The sequence below is a fragment of the Carassius gibelio genome, chromosome A5, assembly GCF_023724105.1.
Source record: "Carassius gibelio isolate Cgi1373 ecotype wild population from Czech Republic chromosome A5, carGib1.2-hapl.c, whole genome shotgun sequence".
Classification (NCBI taxonomy): Eukaryota; Metazoa; Chordata; class Actinopteri; order Cypriniformes; family Cyprinidae; genus Carassius; species Carassius gibelio.
In genome coordinates this window covers 26682209-26695963 of record NC_068375.1, presented here as the reverse complement: position 1 = coordinate 26695963, position 13755 = coordinate 26682209, and the positions used below count along the sequence as shown (strand labels likewise).

The 13755-nt window shown below is 37.4% G+C and overlaps 1 protein-coding gene across 2 annotated transcripts; it reads left to right on the top strand.

Annotated features, from left to right (window-relative positions):
- Nucleotides 1-1484: 1484 nt before the first annotated feature.
- Nucleotides 1485-13613, top strand: LOC128007853 (ubiquitin-conjugating enzyme E2 G1-like). 2 transcript variants are annotated; one of them, XM_052592838.1, is made up of 8 exons: nt 1486-1694; nt 2280-2397; nt 2487-2621; nt 5033-5135; nt 9617-9714; nt 10051-10229; nt 10401-10524; nt 12109-13613. In XM_052592838.1, the coding sequence occupies exons 3-7, from the start codon at nt 2588-2590 to the stop codon at nt 10485-10487; spliced, it is 501 nt and encodes a 166-aa protein (XP_052448798.1). In that variant the 5' UTR covers nt 1486-1694; nt 2280-2397; nt 2487-2587; the 3' UTR covers nt 10488-10524; nt 12109-13613. The 2 variants fall into 2 exon arrangements, with proteins under 2 accessions (XP_052448797.1, XP_052448798.1); XM_052592837.1 differs by lacking the exons at nt 2280-2397; nt 2487-2621 and having other exon boundaries at nt 1485-1694.
- Nucleotides 13614-13755: the final 142 nt, after the last annotated feature.

The following is a 13755-nucleotide window of genomic DNA, read 5'->3' as shown; positions in this document are numbered from 1 at the left end:
ACACATGTGTTTGTGCACAGTGACCTGTCACCACATCTTTGTAGTCTGTAGTGGCTAGATAGTTTTTTTCCATTTAATATTCACTTACACTAGTCCATATCACAGTTTGATTAAATTGTACTGAATTGGTTTAGATTTATTCATTCAATATTTGACGAAATCCGTGACATTGCTCGTAACACAGTAAACTTCTGTTGTGTAGCATTTTGAGTGTACAAAAATTAATTAAAGGGTTTATTTAATTTTCATTGGAATGAAATATAGATGAATGTTTTTGCCTGCATCAGAAAAATTTAAATACACAACAAGAATTTATAAAAAAAATGATTTCATAAAATAAAAATGTACAATTAAATTTCATAGGGCCCTATTATTGTATACACCTAAATAAATTATGTTGTTTTTATGAATTCAATTAATTAGAGTTGTTTTAAATTAAACCATTTAAATGGAGTACAGAAAAAATTTAATGAAAAGCATGGACCCCAAGAATGTAATTTTTGTTAAACTAATAGGCCTAAATTGCTGTTATATTATTAAACAATTTTCATGAATTTTTTGTTTGTTTGTTTGTTTGTTTTTGATAAAAAATTTATATAAACATCCAGAAAATATAAAACGGAAAATAAAGTTTTTGGAAAAAATAAAACTTAGACTAATTTGGGCCCTCCACATATAATGCATCTGAAGCTTTAATTTAATACCAAGCAACAGTACATATGATATAGGGCCTATTTTAATATTTATTTATTTTTTAAAGAAGGACCAGGCACACTTCATGATTGGTTGAAATAATCCTTGTTAAAGTGTGTTAAATGTATAATTTACTTCAGTTTAATTTAAATGCATACTTTAAATAAATACAAAATAAATGTACATTTTAAAGTTTAGAATTAGACAGCCTTGCCTAATGTGTAGTGTCCAACCTACTCAAATACTACTATAACCTGTTTAAATGTGAACAAGGGGTCATCACAGAGACAATTTATGAAAGGACTTTGGCCAACATCATTAAAGAAATCCTTTATTTATAACATGTACATTAAAAATCTAAAAGATTGGACATGGCTGTGCAGCAGTGAGCATCACAGCAGTGAAAGGAACCTTAAGGTTGTAAATGTGAGAAATTGTATAGGGCCCCATTCCTGTATTTTGCCTGGGGCCCCCAAATCAATAAAATCCACCCCTGCACTTACTTTACTTATAATAAATGTCGAACCAAGACATCAAACTACATTTATTACTCTTTACTGTCACCTAGTGGATGAGCAACACTACATAAACTCAAAAAAAAAAATCTTCACTGAAACTGAGTAGTAGTAATGTTGCTGAAACTTTTGTCAAATACCTTGTTGGTGACTCAACGACAATGGAGTGCCCAGAATTTCGCAGACAAAGACATTGCTTTTTGTTATAATTAACAAGTATATGTGTTCGAGACGAGCGCGAATCCTCCGCCCATAAAAGTATCCCTGGAGCGCGCTCTCCTCGCGGCCTCACAGAGAGCAGAGCGCATGCGCACACTGGATCAGAATGTTGAGTAAAACGGACTAGCGTTAGAGCAGAGACGGAAAAACGAGCAAGATAATTCAAACATATTTTCTCCCAAGTGAACGAGCTGTCGACCTAGAATATAACTTATAAAAACATGACGGAGCCCCAATCAGCACTGTTACTCAGAAGACAGCTAGCAGGTAATTTTTCAAAGGCTGTTGGCAAAACCAGGCTAACGAACCGGTGAACATTTAGCCTGCCAGTGCAGTCGAGACTGAGGTGTTAGCCGTTAGCCGCTACTTTAGCTGCTAACGAGCGCTGTATTTGCCTTGAAGCATTCGTTAGCAGCTAAACTATCCGGCTAAAGGCTAACTCTTGCTTTCTTTTGTTATTTTTAAATGCTGTTTTGGTTCAACAAATGTTTGAATATGAATCTGAGAGCCGTTAAGATGCAATTAAAAATAACATAACATTTTTTGAGTTTATTCAGTTAGTAGACGTAAATGTATAAATGTCAGGCAGTTTCGTCCGTATCACTCCAGCGGGGCCGTTCGCAGTCGGCTAGCCCGTGTTTTGACATCTGTGTCCGGACGAATGTACACCGGCGCACAAGCAGTCTCATTAACGCAGAGAAACTCTGTCATTGGCTCCGTTTGTGTTCACCATCTTATCGTGATACGTCAAACCAATTTTGTTCTCACAAGCCTCAAATGTGGGATTTCGAAGCCGTACATTGTGTGCCATGGCCCCGCAGCGGGGTGATCAAATCCCTTTGTTTTTTCTAGGCTGGCTAACAGGCTAAGCTAATAAATTGATGGCTGCTGTTTGAACACCAGCACACCGGTACAGCGAGAATAAGAAACCCCCAGTTCAACTACATTGTCGTAATACATGTATATACACGTATGACACCAACCTCTCTCTCTCTCTTTATTTATTGCTAGTATACGAAATATGCTGTTATTAGTTCGTTTCTCATTTTCTTTGTGCAGTACAAACTGAGCAACATGATCCGTGAGTGTCAGCTTTACTCCGCTCAAGCCAGAGGATTTCTTCGCTGGGCCCCTTTTGCGCAGTGCAGCCAGTGAAGTGAATGTGTTGTAAAGGGGTCAAACTAAGCAGATTACGTGAGTTCTTGATTTAAACCAGATGTACATATCAGGCCATGTTTAAAAATGAGTAGGTTTATGACAGCTGTCTGATTGCGTCCATAGACAACTCAAGCAACCCCCACCCCCCCATGACTCATTTTACACACTCATGGAGGCAACTCGCCTGTTTCTTTCCAAGGGTCGGCAGGGTGAGCGGCACCCTGGGCCTGTCATGGCGTCAGGTTCTGAGGTGGCCTTGTGGCTGATTGACTGTTTCAGGGAATCGGCGCTGTTTTGGTTGTCTCCTTTCTGCAGGACCAGCATGGTGAACTCATCGGCCTTGTTCTAAACTCAGTGAACCCTCTGAGGCAACAAAAGCATCACAACATCCATTATGCAGGATTGTAAGGATACGGGCCAGGGAAATGTGGGCACAACTTGTGAGATTTTAACTTAATGTGTTGGAAGTTGAGGCCTGTTCACAACAAGGACCATAACTACCAAGATAACTATATTGGTGTCCACAATAGGGATGCTCATTTCGATTAATTTTCCTGACCGACAACCGCCGCTCGTTAATCGATTATTAACCGTTAACTGATAAGATTATAATATTGAATTGGCATTAAATACAAATAAAATTGACGCGTATCTGTGACCCTTTAAAAAAATAAAAAAAATGTTTTATATATAAAAGGGTTTATTTTAACGTGCAAACAGCAGCAGCATACAGAACCGGTTTCAGTTAAAATGTCCACGCACCTGCAGCATTTCTGACAGTGAGAAAAATAGAATAAAAAATTTACAAATAAAAAACACAATAGGCCTACACTAAATATATTTTTTAAACTTAAATAATTAACAAATTAAGATGACAAAAAGAAAACACTGAATCCGTTTGAATGAAGCTTTCAAAAACCGGGAATTTTTTTTCGTTTAGACTAAGATTTACCGTTAAATAAAAATAGCAGCCCTACCTCAACTCCTTGTCTAATTTTTATTTGAAAAAAGCAACATATCAATGTGATGTGGGGTCAGTCTGTAGCGCAGCCTTTTGACAGTTAGACCCGCGGCAGAAAACACCCTCTCCGATGGGACAGTTGTACCGGGAATACACTGGTAACGTCTCGCTAGTGGCCAGCTTCGGGAAGCGCCTTTCATTTGCTTTCCACCAGTCAAGAGGATTAATATCCAGAGAAGGAGGATCATCTCTCATATAGATGTCAACCTCTGCTTCTGGATAATCAGTGCGTTATCTCCTCAGATCGCCGTGCATCGCATCTTCTCCCTGATAACATGGAGGGCAGTGTTTGTTGCCCTTCATTACTCGAAGCGCGTGGGTGTTTGCTTCGTAAATCGTACTTGTGCTACTGCTGTATTTTAATACAGCGCCGCATACTTTACAGGTAACATTGTCGCCCTTTCTGTTAAAATGATCCCACACAGTGCTTCTTTTCGCTCGCTTCATTTTGCTTCCCTTGCTCGGGTGCCGACGCGCTCCGTGAGTTAATAAATATAAGCTATATAGTAGGCTATTTTATTTTTAAACCATGCAGCAAAAAAAAAAAAAAAAAAAGGACGTTTTAAACCGTTTAACTGATAGTATTAATCGGTCAAAATGTTTACTTTCGGTTAACGGTTAAACGGTCAATATGAGCATCCCTAGTCCACAATAACGTTTTGTATATTACTTGCCGTCTGCTGCTTTACATTCTCAAGTTCTTTAAAGTCGGGTGGATTCTGACTGGTTCTCAATGTTTTTTAGCATTCATCAGCTGGACAAAATGTTCTGGAAGTAATTTTAGTGATATTGTTTCTGTCATTGTAGTTGTGGTTTGGACTTATTCTCATAGAATTGCAATGTTTGTCAATGTTATAGTTATTTTCTTTGGTGTGAGCCGCCCATAAGAGTAACTGTTTGGTGTTTCTATGCAATGAAAACAAGAATCAGTTCTATAACATCAAGATTAGGTTTGTTGTAATTGTGATTTAAATGGAGTCATTTATTCAGAGTCAGACTGCATTGAAAAGTAAGAATACCAGACTGTCTTAGTGATTTAAAAATGACACCTATCTATATGACTGGATTAACCCAACTGTCAGCTTGTTTTTGTCAACAAGGTGGTCCGGTGATTTTATTTTCCTCTCTCTTGTAAGAACACAGAAGTTCAGGCAGAGTGTATTAGTCTAGAGGCACAGGCTGATGTTCTTTGGCTTCAGACTCAGCTGGTTGATCTGATAACAAAAAAGACAAATTGGTCATTTCTTGTCTGAAATGCTGCACAGATGTGAAAACTGTTTTGGTTTTGCAACCATGGTTGTAGGCCATTCTGTCAACAACCATGTGAAACCACAAATGCCCCTTTTGACCTGGCATGCAACATTTGCTTTTCTCTTTGTCATATAAAATGGCTAATCAGTATCTTCATGTCCTATTTTCCTGACAGAACTGAATAAAAATCCTGTGGAAGGTTTCTCAGCCGGTTTGATAGATGATAATGACCTCTACAGATGGGAAGTGCTAATAATTGGTCCTCCTGATACACTCTAGTAAGTCTTTTTGCTGTCTTATTAAATGACATGTCACATAATTACTTGCTTACTTATGTTGTTATGAGCCATCAGTTAAAGAATGTATTAAAGGAGTAGTTCTCTTCCTGAATGTCATCATTTACTCAACCTCCACTAGTTCCAAACCTTTTGGTTTCTTTCTTCTGTTGAACACAAAAGAAGATATTTTGAAAAATGCTAGTATTTCAAAAGGTGAAGGGGAACCACTGACTTCCATAGTAGTCAATGAAATACTATGGAAGTTAATGGTGCCCATCAACTGTTCGTCTACTAACGTTTTTCAAAATAACTTTGGTATTTTTGACAGTATTTTGCCCAATCCATTTTTTTCAATTATATCCTGACAAGTGATCGAGTCCCTGCTGTAGAGAAACACCCCCATAACATGATATTACCATCTCCATGCTTTACCATAGGAATGCTGTTATTTGGATGGCAAGCTGTATTGGATTTCTGCCAGCAGTGTTTCCCACACATAGTTTACTTGGGTGGGTCGCCCAGGTATATTTGGAGAAACATTTTTGCTTTTTTTAATTTTATCCTGCAATTGCTTATGAATTCGAGTTGAATTATGATCAGTGTTGGGCCAATGGGCTTGTTACTCCAAAAATGTAATTTATTACTTGTTACTAGTTACACCTTTTGAAAGTAATATTATTACTTTACTTATTACAATCTTGCAATGGTGGCTTGTGGGTTTTAAGATGGAGGAGGCACACTAATTGAATTGGTCTAGGGGTCGCTGACGATTAATATTATTATTATTATTATTATTGTTATTGGCTTAACCACTTTAAAATGGCTTTTTGGTTGCATTTAGTCAGAAAACAAAGAAAATGACACAGCAAGATAATAACTTCACTTATCTTATCAGCAAACACCCATCCCTTCTTAAAAGTCTTTGTTAAAAGAGCCAACTGCTATAACATTAGCTTGTATTCAGCTTTGGCGCATTCTCCCTTTTATTTTTTATATATATATATATATATATACTGTTTGAATGAAAGCTTGGAAAATCTGTTGCCAATCAAATATTAAGTATTGCTACTCATAAGTACTTTGTACGTTATCAGCACAGTGGGAGATGTTCAAACTAATATCACATAATTTATGTCTCTATGATAATTGGTTGATGTATCAGAAAGGAGGCTAGCCCCTGCAAGGTTTTTCATAAATAACTTTCCCTTCACCTACCACAGATGTTGTAATTGTGTATCTTCCCTATAAAACTCTTCTAAAATGTCACCAACAATATATTTATGCCTCACAATTTGACTAAAATCTACACTGGTTTGCAGTCAGACGTTGTTACAAACACACTGTGGTGATTGTTAGTGACTTAAGTAAAAGTGTTGTCAACATTCATTGTCATGTGTAGTTTGAAGCTAATTGTAACCATAATTTCACTGTTACCCAAATATAATTATATTTAAAGGGGGGGTGAAATGCTCGTTTTCACTCAATATCCTGTTAATCTTGAGTACCTATAGAGTAGTACTGCATCCTTCATAACTCCAAAAAGTCTTTATTTTTATTATATTCATAAGAGAAAGATAGTCTGTACCGATTTTTCCCGGAAAAACACGAGCGCCTAGAGACGTGATGTGTGGGCGGAGCTAAAGAATCACGAGTGCCAGTAGGCTTTTGAGTTGAGAGCATGTGGAAGCTGTGACACAGATCCAGAGGCTGAAATTTAACAACAATCTTTGTTTTTTTTTTTTTTTTTTTTTTTTTAAGCTGTACATGTGGAAAGTGTAGTTTGATGACAACATCGCGTGTTGTTTACTTGATGTGCTTACTCGCCGATAGCTAAGTTAACAACACAGAGATATTTGAAGCAGTTTTACTCACTGCATGCGGTTCCAACACACGATCGTGACCCTTTTTCGTTGGGACTGCATTATCCTTAAGAAATAAACGATGTGCAAATCCAGCGTCAAACTGGGCCTTGTTTGTAAAACAAGCATCTTCGAAATGCAGGGAACAAACAAAAACACTTGCACAACTCCGTTGATGCTCTGTAAAAACAAACTCCATCCACTGGTCCCTTAATGCTGTTTGTCTTTTGGTAATCTGTGCAGGGTTGTCTTGCCCTGGCAACCAAAAACACACTTCTTTTGTGACTTTTCGTGACGCTCTCGCTCTGATCAGTGAATGTCTGTGCTCAGCCTCTCAGTGCTCTGCTATACGGGAGCACGCTCTCTTCCGGCAGAAGTTTGAAGAACTTTGTCCATGTTTAGCATGGGAATCCAACTCTTTAACAGTGTAAAAACTCAGTATGCATGAAATAGCATTTCACCCCCCCTTTAATGATGTATTTTATCAAAAGAAATCCCATAACTTCATAAGATTTTTAATTATAGTAAAGTGATTCATATTGGGATCATGTGAGTGGACAACCATTACACATTACCCAATAAATTGTTTAATATAATTTCCATTGAATTCATAGTGAACTATTGTAGTTTGTGGCTGGGATGCTTCCTCATAAGAACATTCGTCAAATGACATTATTTGACACACATTCGGCAGCTGTGGCCTTATGGTTAGAGACTTGGACTAGTTACCTGAAGGTCGCAGGTTCAAGACTCGGTGCTGGCAGGAGTTGTACTTCTCACTGCTGTGTGTGTGTGCACTCGGATGGGTTAAATGCAGAGCACCAATTCCGAATATGGGTTACTATACTTGGCAAATGTCATGACTTTCACTAATATCAGTAAAATGTGTGTCCCTTTTTTTCACTGAGAGAGACACTATATGACAAAGCAAGGAGAAGGAGAGTTTTGAGAGATGTCCTGAACCAGGGAGGGTCTGTGTTGTACCAAATACCTTCCACTTCTTAATAATAGACTTCACTGTTCTTCTAGGCATTGATAAAGCTTTTTGAATTAAATTAAAGGGGGGGTGAAATGCTATTTCATGCATACTGAGTTTTTTACACTGTTAAAGAGTTGGATTCCCATGCTAAACATGGACAAAGTTTCAAAAATTAAGTTGTACGTTTGAAGGAGTATTTTTGTTCCAAAAAAAACTCTTCCGGTTTGTCACAAGTTTCGGAAAGTTTTTTTCGAGTATGGCTCTGTGTGACGTTAGATGGAGTGGAATTTCCTTATATGGGTCCTAAGTGCGCGCTCTTTTGCCGGAAGAGCGCACGCTCCCGTATAGCAGAGCACTGAGAGGCTGAGCACAGCCTGATCAGAGCGAGAGCGTCGCGAAAAGTCACAAAAGAAGTGTGTTTTTGGTTGCCAGGGCAAGACAACCCTGCACCGATTACCAAAAGAGAAACGCATTAAGGGACCAGTGGATGGAGTTTATTTTTACAGAGCATCAACGGAGTTGTGCAAGTGTTTTTGTTTGTTCCCTGCATTTCGGATTGCACATTGTTTATTTCTTAAGGATAATGCAGTCCCAACGGAAAAGGGTCACGATCGTGTGTTGGAACCACATGCGGTGAGTAAAACTGCTTCAAATATATCTGTGTTGTTAACTTAGCTATCAGCCCGTAAGCACATCAAGTAAACAACATGCGATGTTGTCCTCAAACTGCACTTTCCACATGTACAGCTTAAAAAAAAAAAAAAAAAAAAAAAAAAAAAGACTTCATAAAGTGGAACTTAGTCATTTTCCAAAACCGCTAAGCAAATATATACAGTTTCAGTACATACCACATAGCATACCGCCTTTGCTGATGCTGCTCTTGTTAAATTTCAGCCTCTGGATCTGTGTCACAGCTTCCAGATGCTCTCAACGCAAAAGCTTACTGGCGCTCGTGATTCTTTAGCTCCGCCCACACGTCACGCCTCTAGGCGCTCGTGTTTTTCCGGGAAAAATCGGTACAGACTATCTTTCTCTTATGAATATAATAAAAATAAAGACTTTTTGGAGTTATGAAGGATGCAGTACTACTCTATAGGTACTCAAGATTAACAGGATATTGAGTGAAAACGAGCATTTCACCCCCCCCCCCCTTTAATAATAATAATTGTATCCATCTCCTGACTTGTGCCTGACCACAACTTTATCCCAGACTTCTTTTGACAGCTTTTGCCAATGCCACCCATAGTTGATTGTTTGCTTCAGTTGCACTACCAAAGACTGAAATGGTCTAGGAAAGCTCTTTTCATGCTGAGCTAATCAAAATGACCACAGCTGATCACAGTTGAAAGTCAGATGCCTTTATGTACCAATGAAAAGGAGGGAGTGATCCTTTTTTGCTATATCTTTCTCTTGGATGTTATAAGTTGCACTGAGTAAAAACAGCTTGATAAAACACAAACTGTGTCTGTCTTCATTTCATACTGCAAAGCAAAAAAAAAAAAGGATTATTTTAAAGGGGTGTGATTCTTTTCTATACCAACTGTATATGCAAAACGTTTGAATACACTCTGTATAAAGAATGTACTGCCACAATATTGCTGCTGAATAATACTTTAAGCCTGCTATGTTTTTTCTGTTTATAGTGAGGGTGGTGTCTTTAAAGCCCATCTTACATTTCCCAAAGACTATCCCCTCAGGCCTCCTAAAATGAAGTTCATAACAGAAATATGGCATCCAAATGGTAAGTATTGGCTCATCCCAACATTCAGTTGAAGCTTTTTTTTTTTTTTTTTAAGATTTCCACAGAATTTAAACATCCATGATTCTAAGCTGAGCTCAGTAATGTTTCTGGAATTGATTAATGCAGCTCTCTCGGACTTAAACTAACACCTAGCATTGTGAATTCAGCTTGTGTGTTATTGTTAGCCATTAATAATGGTAATTTAATAATGCTTTCAGACCATATTTATGATTTATGGTGGTCTATTAAATTCAATTAAATAGAAAATGTGGCTTACTGTAAGGGTCTGAGATAACTGACATCAAATCTTATGTCTTCTCTTTGTATTGTTTGCAGTTGACAAGAATGGAGATGTTTGTATTTCGATATTACACGAACCAGGGGAGGATAAATATGGCTATGAGAAACCAGAAGAGCGCTGGCTCCCTATCCACACTGTAGAGACCATCATGATTAGCGTCATCTCTATGCTAGCTGACCCCAATGGAGATTCCCCTGCCAACGTTGATGCAGCAGTAAGTTTGATTCTCACTAGTTGAGCCTACGGAACTTGACAGACTGTAGATGTTTATTAATAAATATTTTAAGATGCATGTACTTTTCGACAGTTATAAATGAGATAAGTTACATTTAATCTAAAAAGATATTTTTTACCTGAATTTATTTTTATCCATTTAATATTTCAGAAAGAGTGGCGGGAAGACAGACATGGTGAATTCAAAAGAAAAGTTGCCCGCTGTGTAAGAAACAGCCAAGAGACGGCCTTCGAGTGATATTCATCTAGCAGCTTGTAGCTTCACTATTTTCAGGGTAAGCAAGTGGACTTTTACCATTTCTCTTTACTACTAAAGTCTTGTGACCATTTTTATTTTCCCCAACTTGACTGATTGACTGACTGACTGTTTGATTGATTGACAACTCACAAGCACAGAACCAGAAAATCCAAAGAACAGTTTTAAAGCTGCCCCTTAGCTGAATGGGGTTTTATCCTTGAGAAAGGCAGCTGTAGTCCACGTTCACACTAGATGTGGGTAGAAGGCTTTTTATTAGCATGGTAATTTACACTTGAATGCTTTTTACCTGTGGTTTTTCATGTAGGTTTTTTTTTTATTTATAAACTTACTAAGGTAAATTATGCATTTAAAATGTATCTCTGTGTGAACACACATTACATAGAGAGTCAGGAAAATATTACCTGCAAGTTATACAGGATTAAAATCACACAATTCCTCTATTGCCTCACCTTCTCATACAGGGCTGATACCCTGCGAATAGAGCTTTTGTCTGTCTGAGTAGAGTTGTGTTTTAGTAATGTTGTGAGCTAACCTGTTAGAGCAGGTTCTTGAGGCTTGTTAAAAATAGAGGTTCAGTACGGGATTTTGTTAGGTAACAGTCTTAGGAAAGCCATAGACCCTATAGAACTCTCAGGGCCTATGAAATGTTTGCACTTTTTACCTCTTATTTACACAGTGGCAGTTTGCTTTGATACGGTTTACATACAGTTTGGGTTTGGTGGGAAACCACCAATGTTTGTTATGCTCACCTAGGCTGCGTTTATTTGATAAAAAATACATAAAATAATTATAATCAGCCATTACTCCAGTCTTCAGTGTCCTGTGATTGTTCAGAGATCATTATATTATGCTGGTAGTAAAAAAAATAAAAAAAAGTTTCTTAAAAAAAACTTTATTATCATGGTTGAAAACATGTTTAACAAAGCATTGTTAAACAGTATTAAAACTGCTTTATTTCGTTGGAAAATGTGATGCACTTTTATTTTGTATTTTTTGTTAAATCGATACTTAATTTAAAAAAATATTTTGAAACCTTATGTTTTAGTGCCACACTTGATCTACATAATGCATGAATAAGAGTATTAATTTTATTTTTTTTAAACTGACATCAAACACAGCTTTTAAAATATTGAATTTGCTGATATATATATATTTTTTTTTTTTTACTTTTTAAACTTTTGAAGGCTTTGCATGTCTAAAGGCCCGTTCACACCAAGCACGATAACTATAAAGATAACAATAAAGATATAGTTCTAAAATCGTTCTCAATATTAAACAGTCAATGAAGGCATAGAGAAACGGTATCGTTGGAATAATTTTCAGAACGATTTTTTTCCAGTTGATGAATGATACAAACATTGCCAACCAATCAGAATCAATCCTGCTGTAATGAGCTCGAGAATTTAAAGCGGCAGACGCATGTGCGCTCAGAATAAACAGACGATATCGTTCACTGGTGTGGACGCTAATATCGTTTTCTTTATAGTTATCGTACTTGGTGTGAACGGGGCTTAAGAGTCTAGTTAGTCTGGCATTTGGTTGATTTATGTTCTGACATTGGTTGAAATATCTCTGATATCTCTGTCTGTGTCTTTCACAGGTCTCCAGTTGAGAAACAACATGGCACTGTTTTCTTGCACTCTACCACCCTATTGCTGGACTGGTTTTCATTGAATGTTGGCAGGAACAGACTGGCATTAATAGGCTGCAATAGAACATAAGGCCATCACAGATGCTGACAGAACACGCCAAGCAAGTGCCAACAAAAAAAAGAAGAAAAAAAACTTAATTACTTTTTTTTTCTTTTTTTTTTTCTTTTCTCAAGTCTATGAACTGATACAACTTTTCAGGAAGAGATTGTAAAGATGTGTACATAGCACAGACATAAAAACCGGATAATATATAATAACTTGTTCCTATCCATCCAGCAAGACTTAGTACCAAATAAAATAGAAGTTCTGTAGTTAGAATGTGAAATCATGTAAAGTTTTTTTTAGAGAACTATAGTTCCTCTCCCGCCCTCCCCCTTCTGCTGCCTCACATCTAGTGTGCATCAGATCTGCTACAGGTGCAAAGTGGCCTCACATACCTGTTGTCAGTTTGAACAAATGTCGTCTTTGGCATTTCTCACTCAAACTATCCAGTTTTAGGTTGGGGAAGGCAGGGGTAAGCTATCATTAGGATCCAAAGCATGCTCATCATGTTGGAAGGTTTTCTTAATTGGGACATTTCAGGTAAAATAGCTGTAAAGCACGGTCATTTTCTTATTAATTAGGGGTCATGATGTTATTTCACTGACTGATTTTTAAATGGGGTGGGTGGGGGGTGCTTTTATTTCAGTTGAAACCATGACTGCTTTCTGAGTGTCAGGTTTTCATCTTTTCTCTTGTTTTGTCCATTTGCGGCGTGGAGACAACAACAAGGAAACCCATCAGATGTGATTTTTCTTTTTTTCTGCATGTTTTAAACTCTCTTTTGTTTTCAAAAGTGCCTCCAAATTAAATTGTTTGGCTTATGTGCCCCGCACCAAACAGGAGCTAAAGGGAGGAGCATGTTTAAGAACTGCTCAACCTCCTCTCAAGCTTGTGTGAATGTGAGGTATTTTTCATAACCCTCTTATACCAGCATTCTGAATTATTTTGGTGTAGCAATAACTCTGCTTTGCCCACATTATATGCGGACATATTAAAATTGGATATTGCTATATGATTTCTAGTAAAGATTTTCACTTGTATCAGAGCAGATTTTTTCCCCCTTTTTTTCGGTTTGACATCTGTTTTGTGTGGTTTCTTTGATAGGTTTCTTACCCATGCTTTAAATGTAGATCTCTTGCAAACAGTTTCTGGGATTTCAGATGAGGTGTGTGTGTGTGTGTGTGTGTGTGTTTAAGGACGATTGAGCAGAGGTGTGTGTGTGTGCGTGCATGCCTGTATCCCATTCTCCTCCAACAATCTTTAATTCTCTGGTTAATTTTATTCTGGCTCTGACAGACTACTACAGTTCTTTTGCCTAATGTACAAAGACAAAATACCGATGTATATTTTTCATGTTATGGAAGTTGTCACCTCTAGTGAATTCTTCTAAAATATAATTTTTTTTCCAATACTTGTTTGCGTGTGCTGTCTGTTCAGTTCAAAGTGTTGCCCAAAACTTGAATGTTTTATGACACTCGTCCATTCAGCAGCATTCCAGCAGAACTACAAATGTGCTTTTTAGTAAAATTATTCTTCAAGACATGGCAATTTAA

Bases quoted from the DNA above. Each gene is read 5' to 3' on its own strand.
- LOC128007853 (XM_052592837.1), top strand. From the start codon at position 1,649: ATGACGGAGCCCCAATCAGCACTGTTACTCAGAAGACAGCTAGCAG. The intron at 5,136-9,616 runs GTAAGTCTTTTT...TTCTGTTTATAG, and splicing joins GGTCCTCCTGATACACTCTA to TGAGGGTGGTGTCTTTAAAG. The intron at 9,715-10,050 runs GTAAGTATTGGC...TATTGTTTGCAG, and splicing joins AGAAATATGGCATCCAAATG to TTGACAAGAATGGAGATGTT.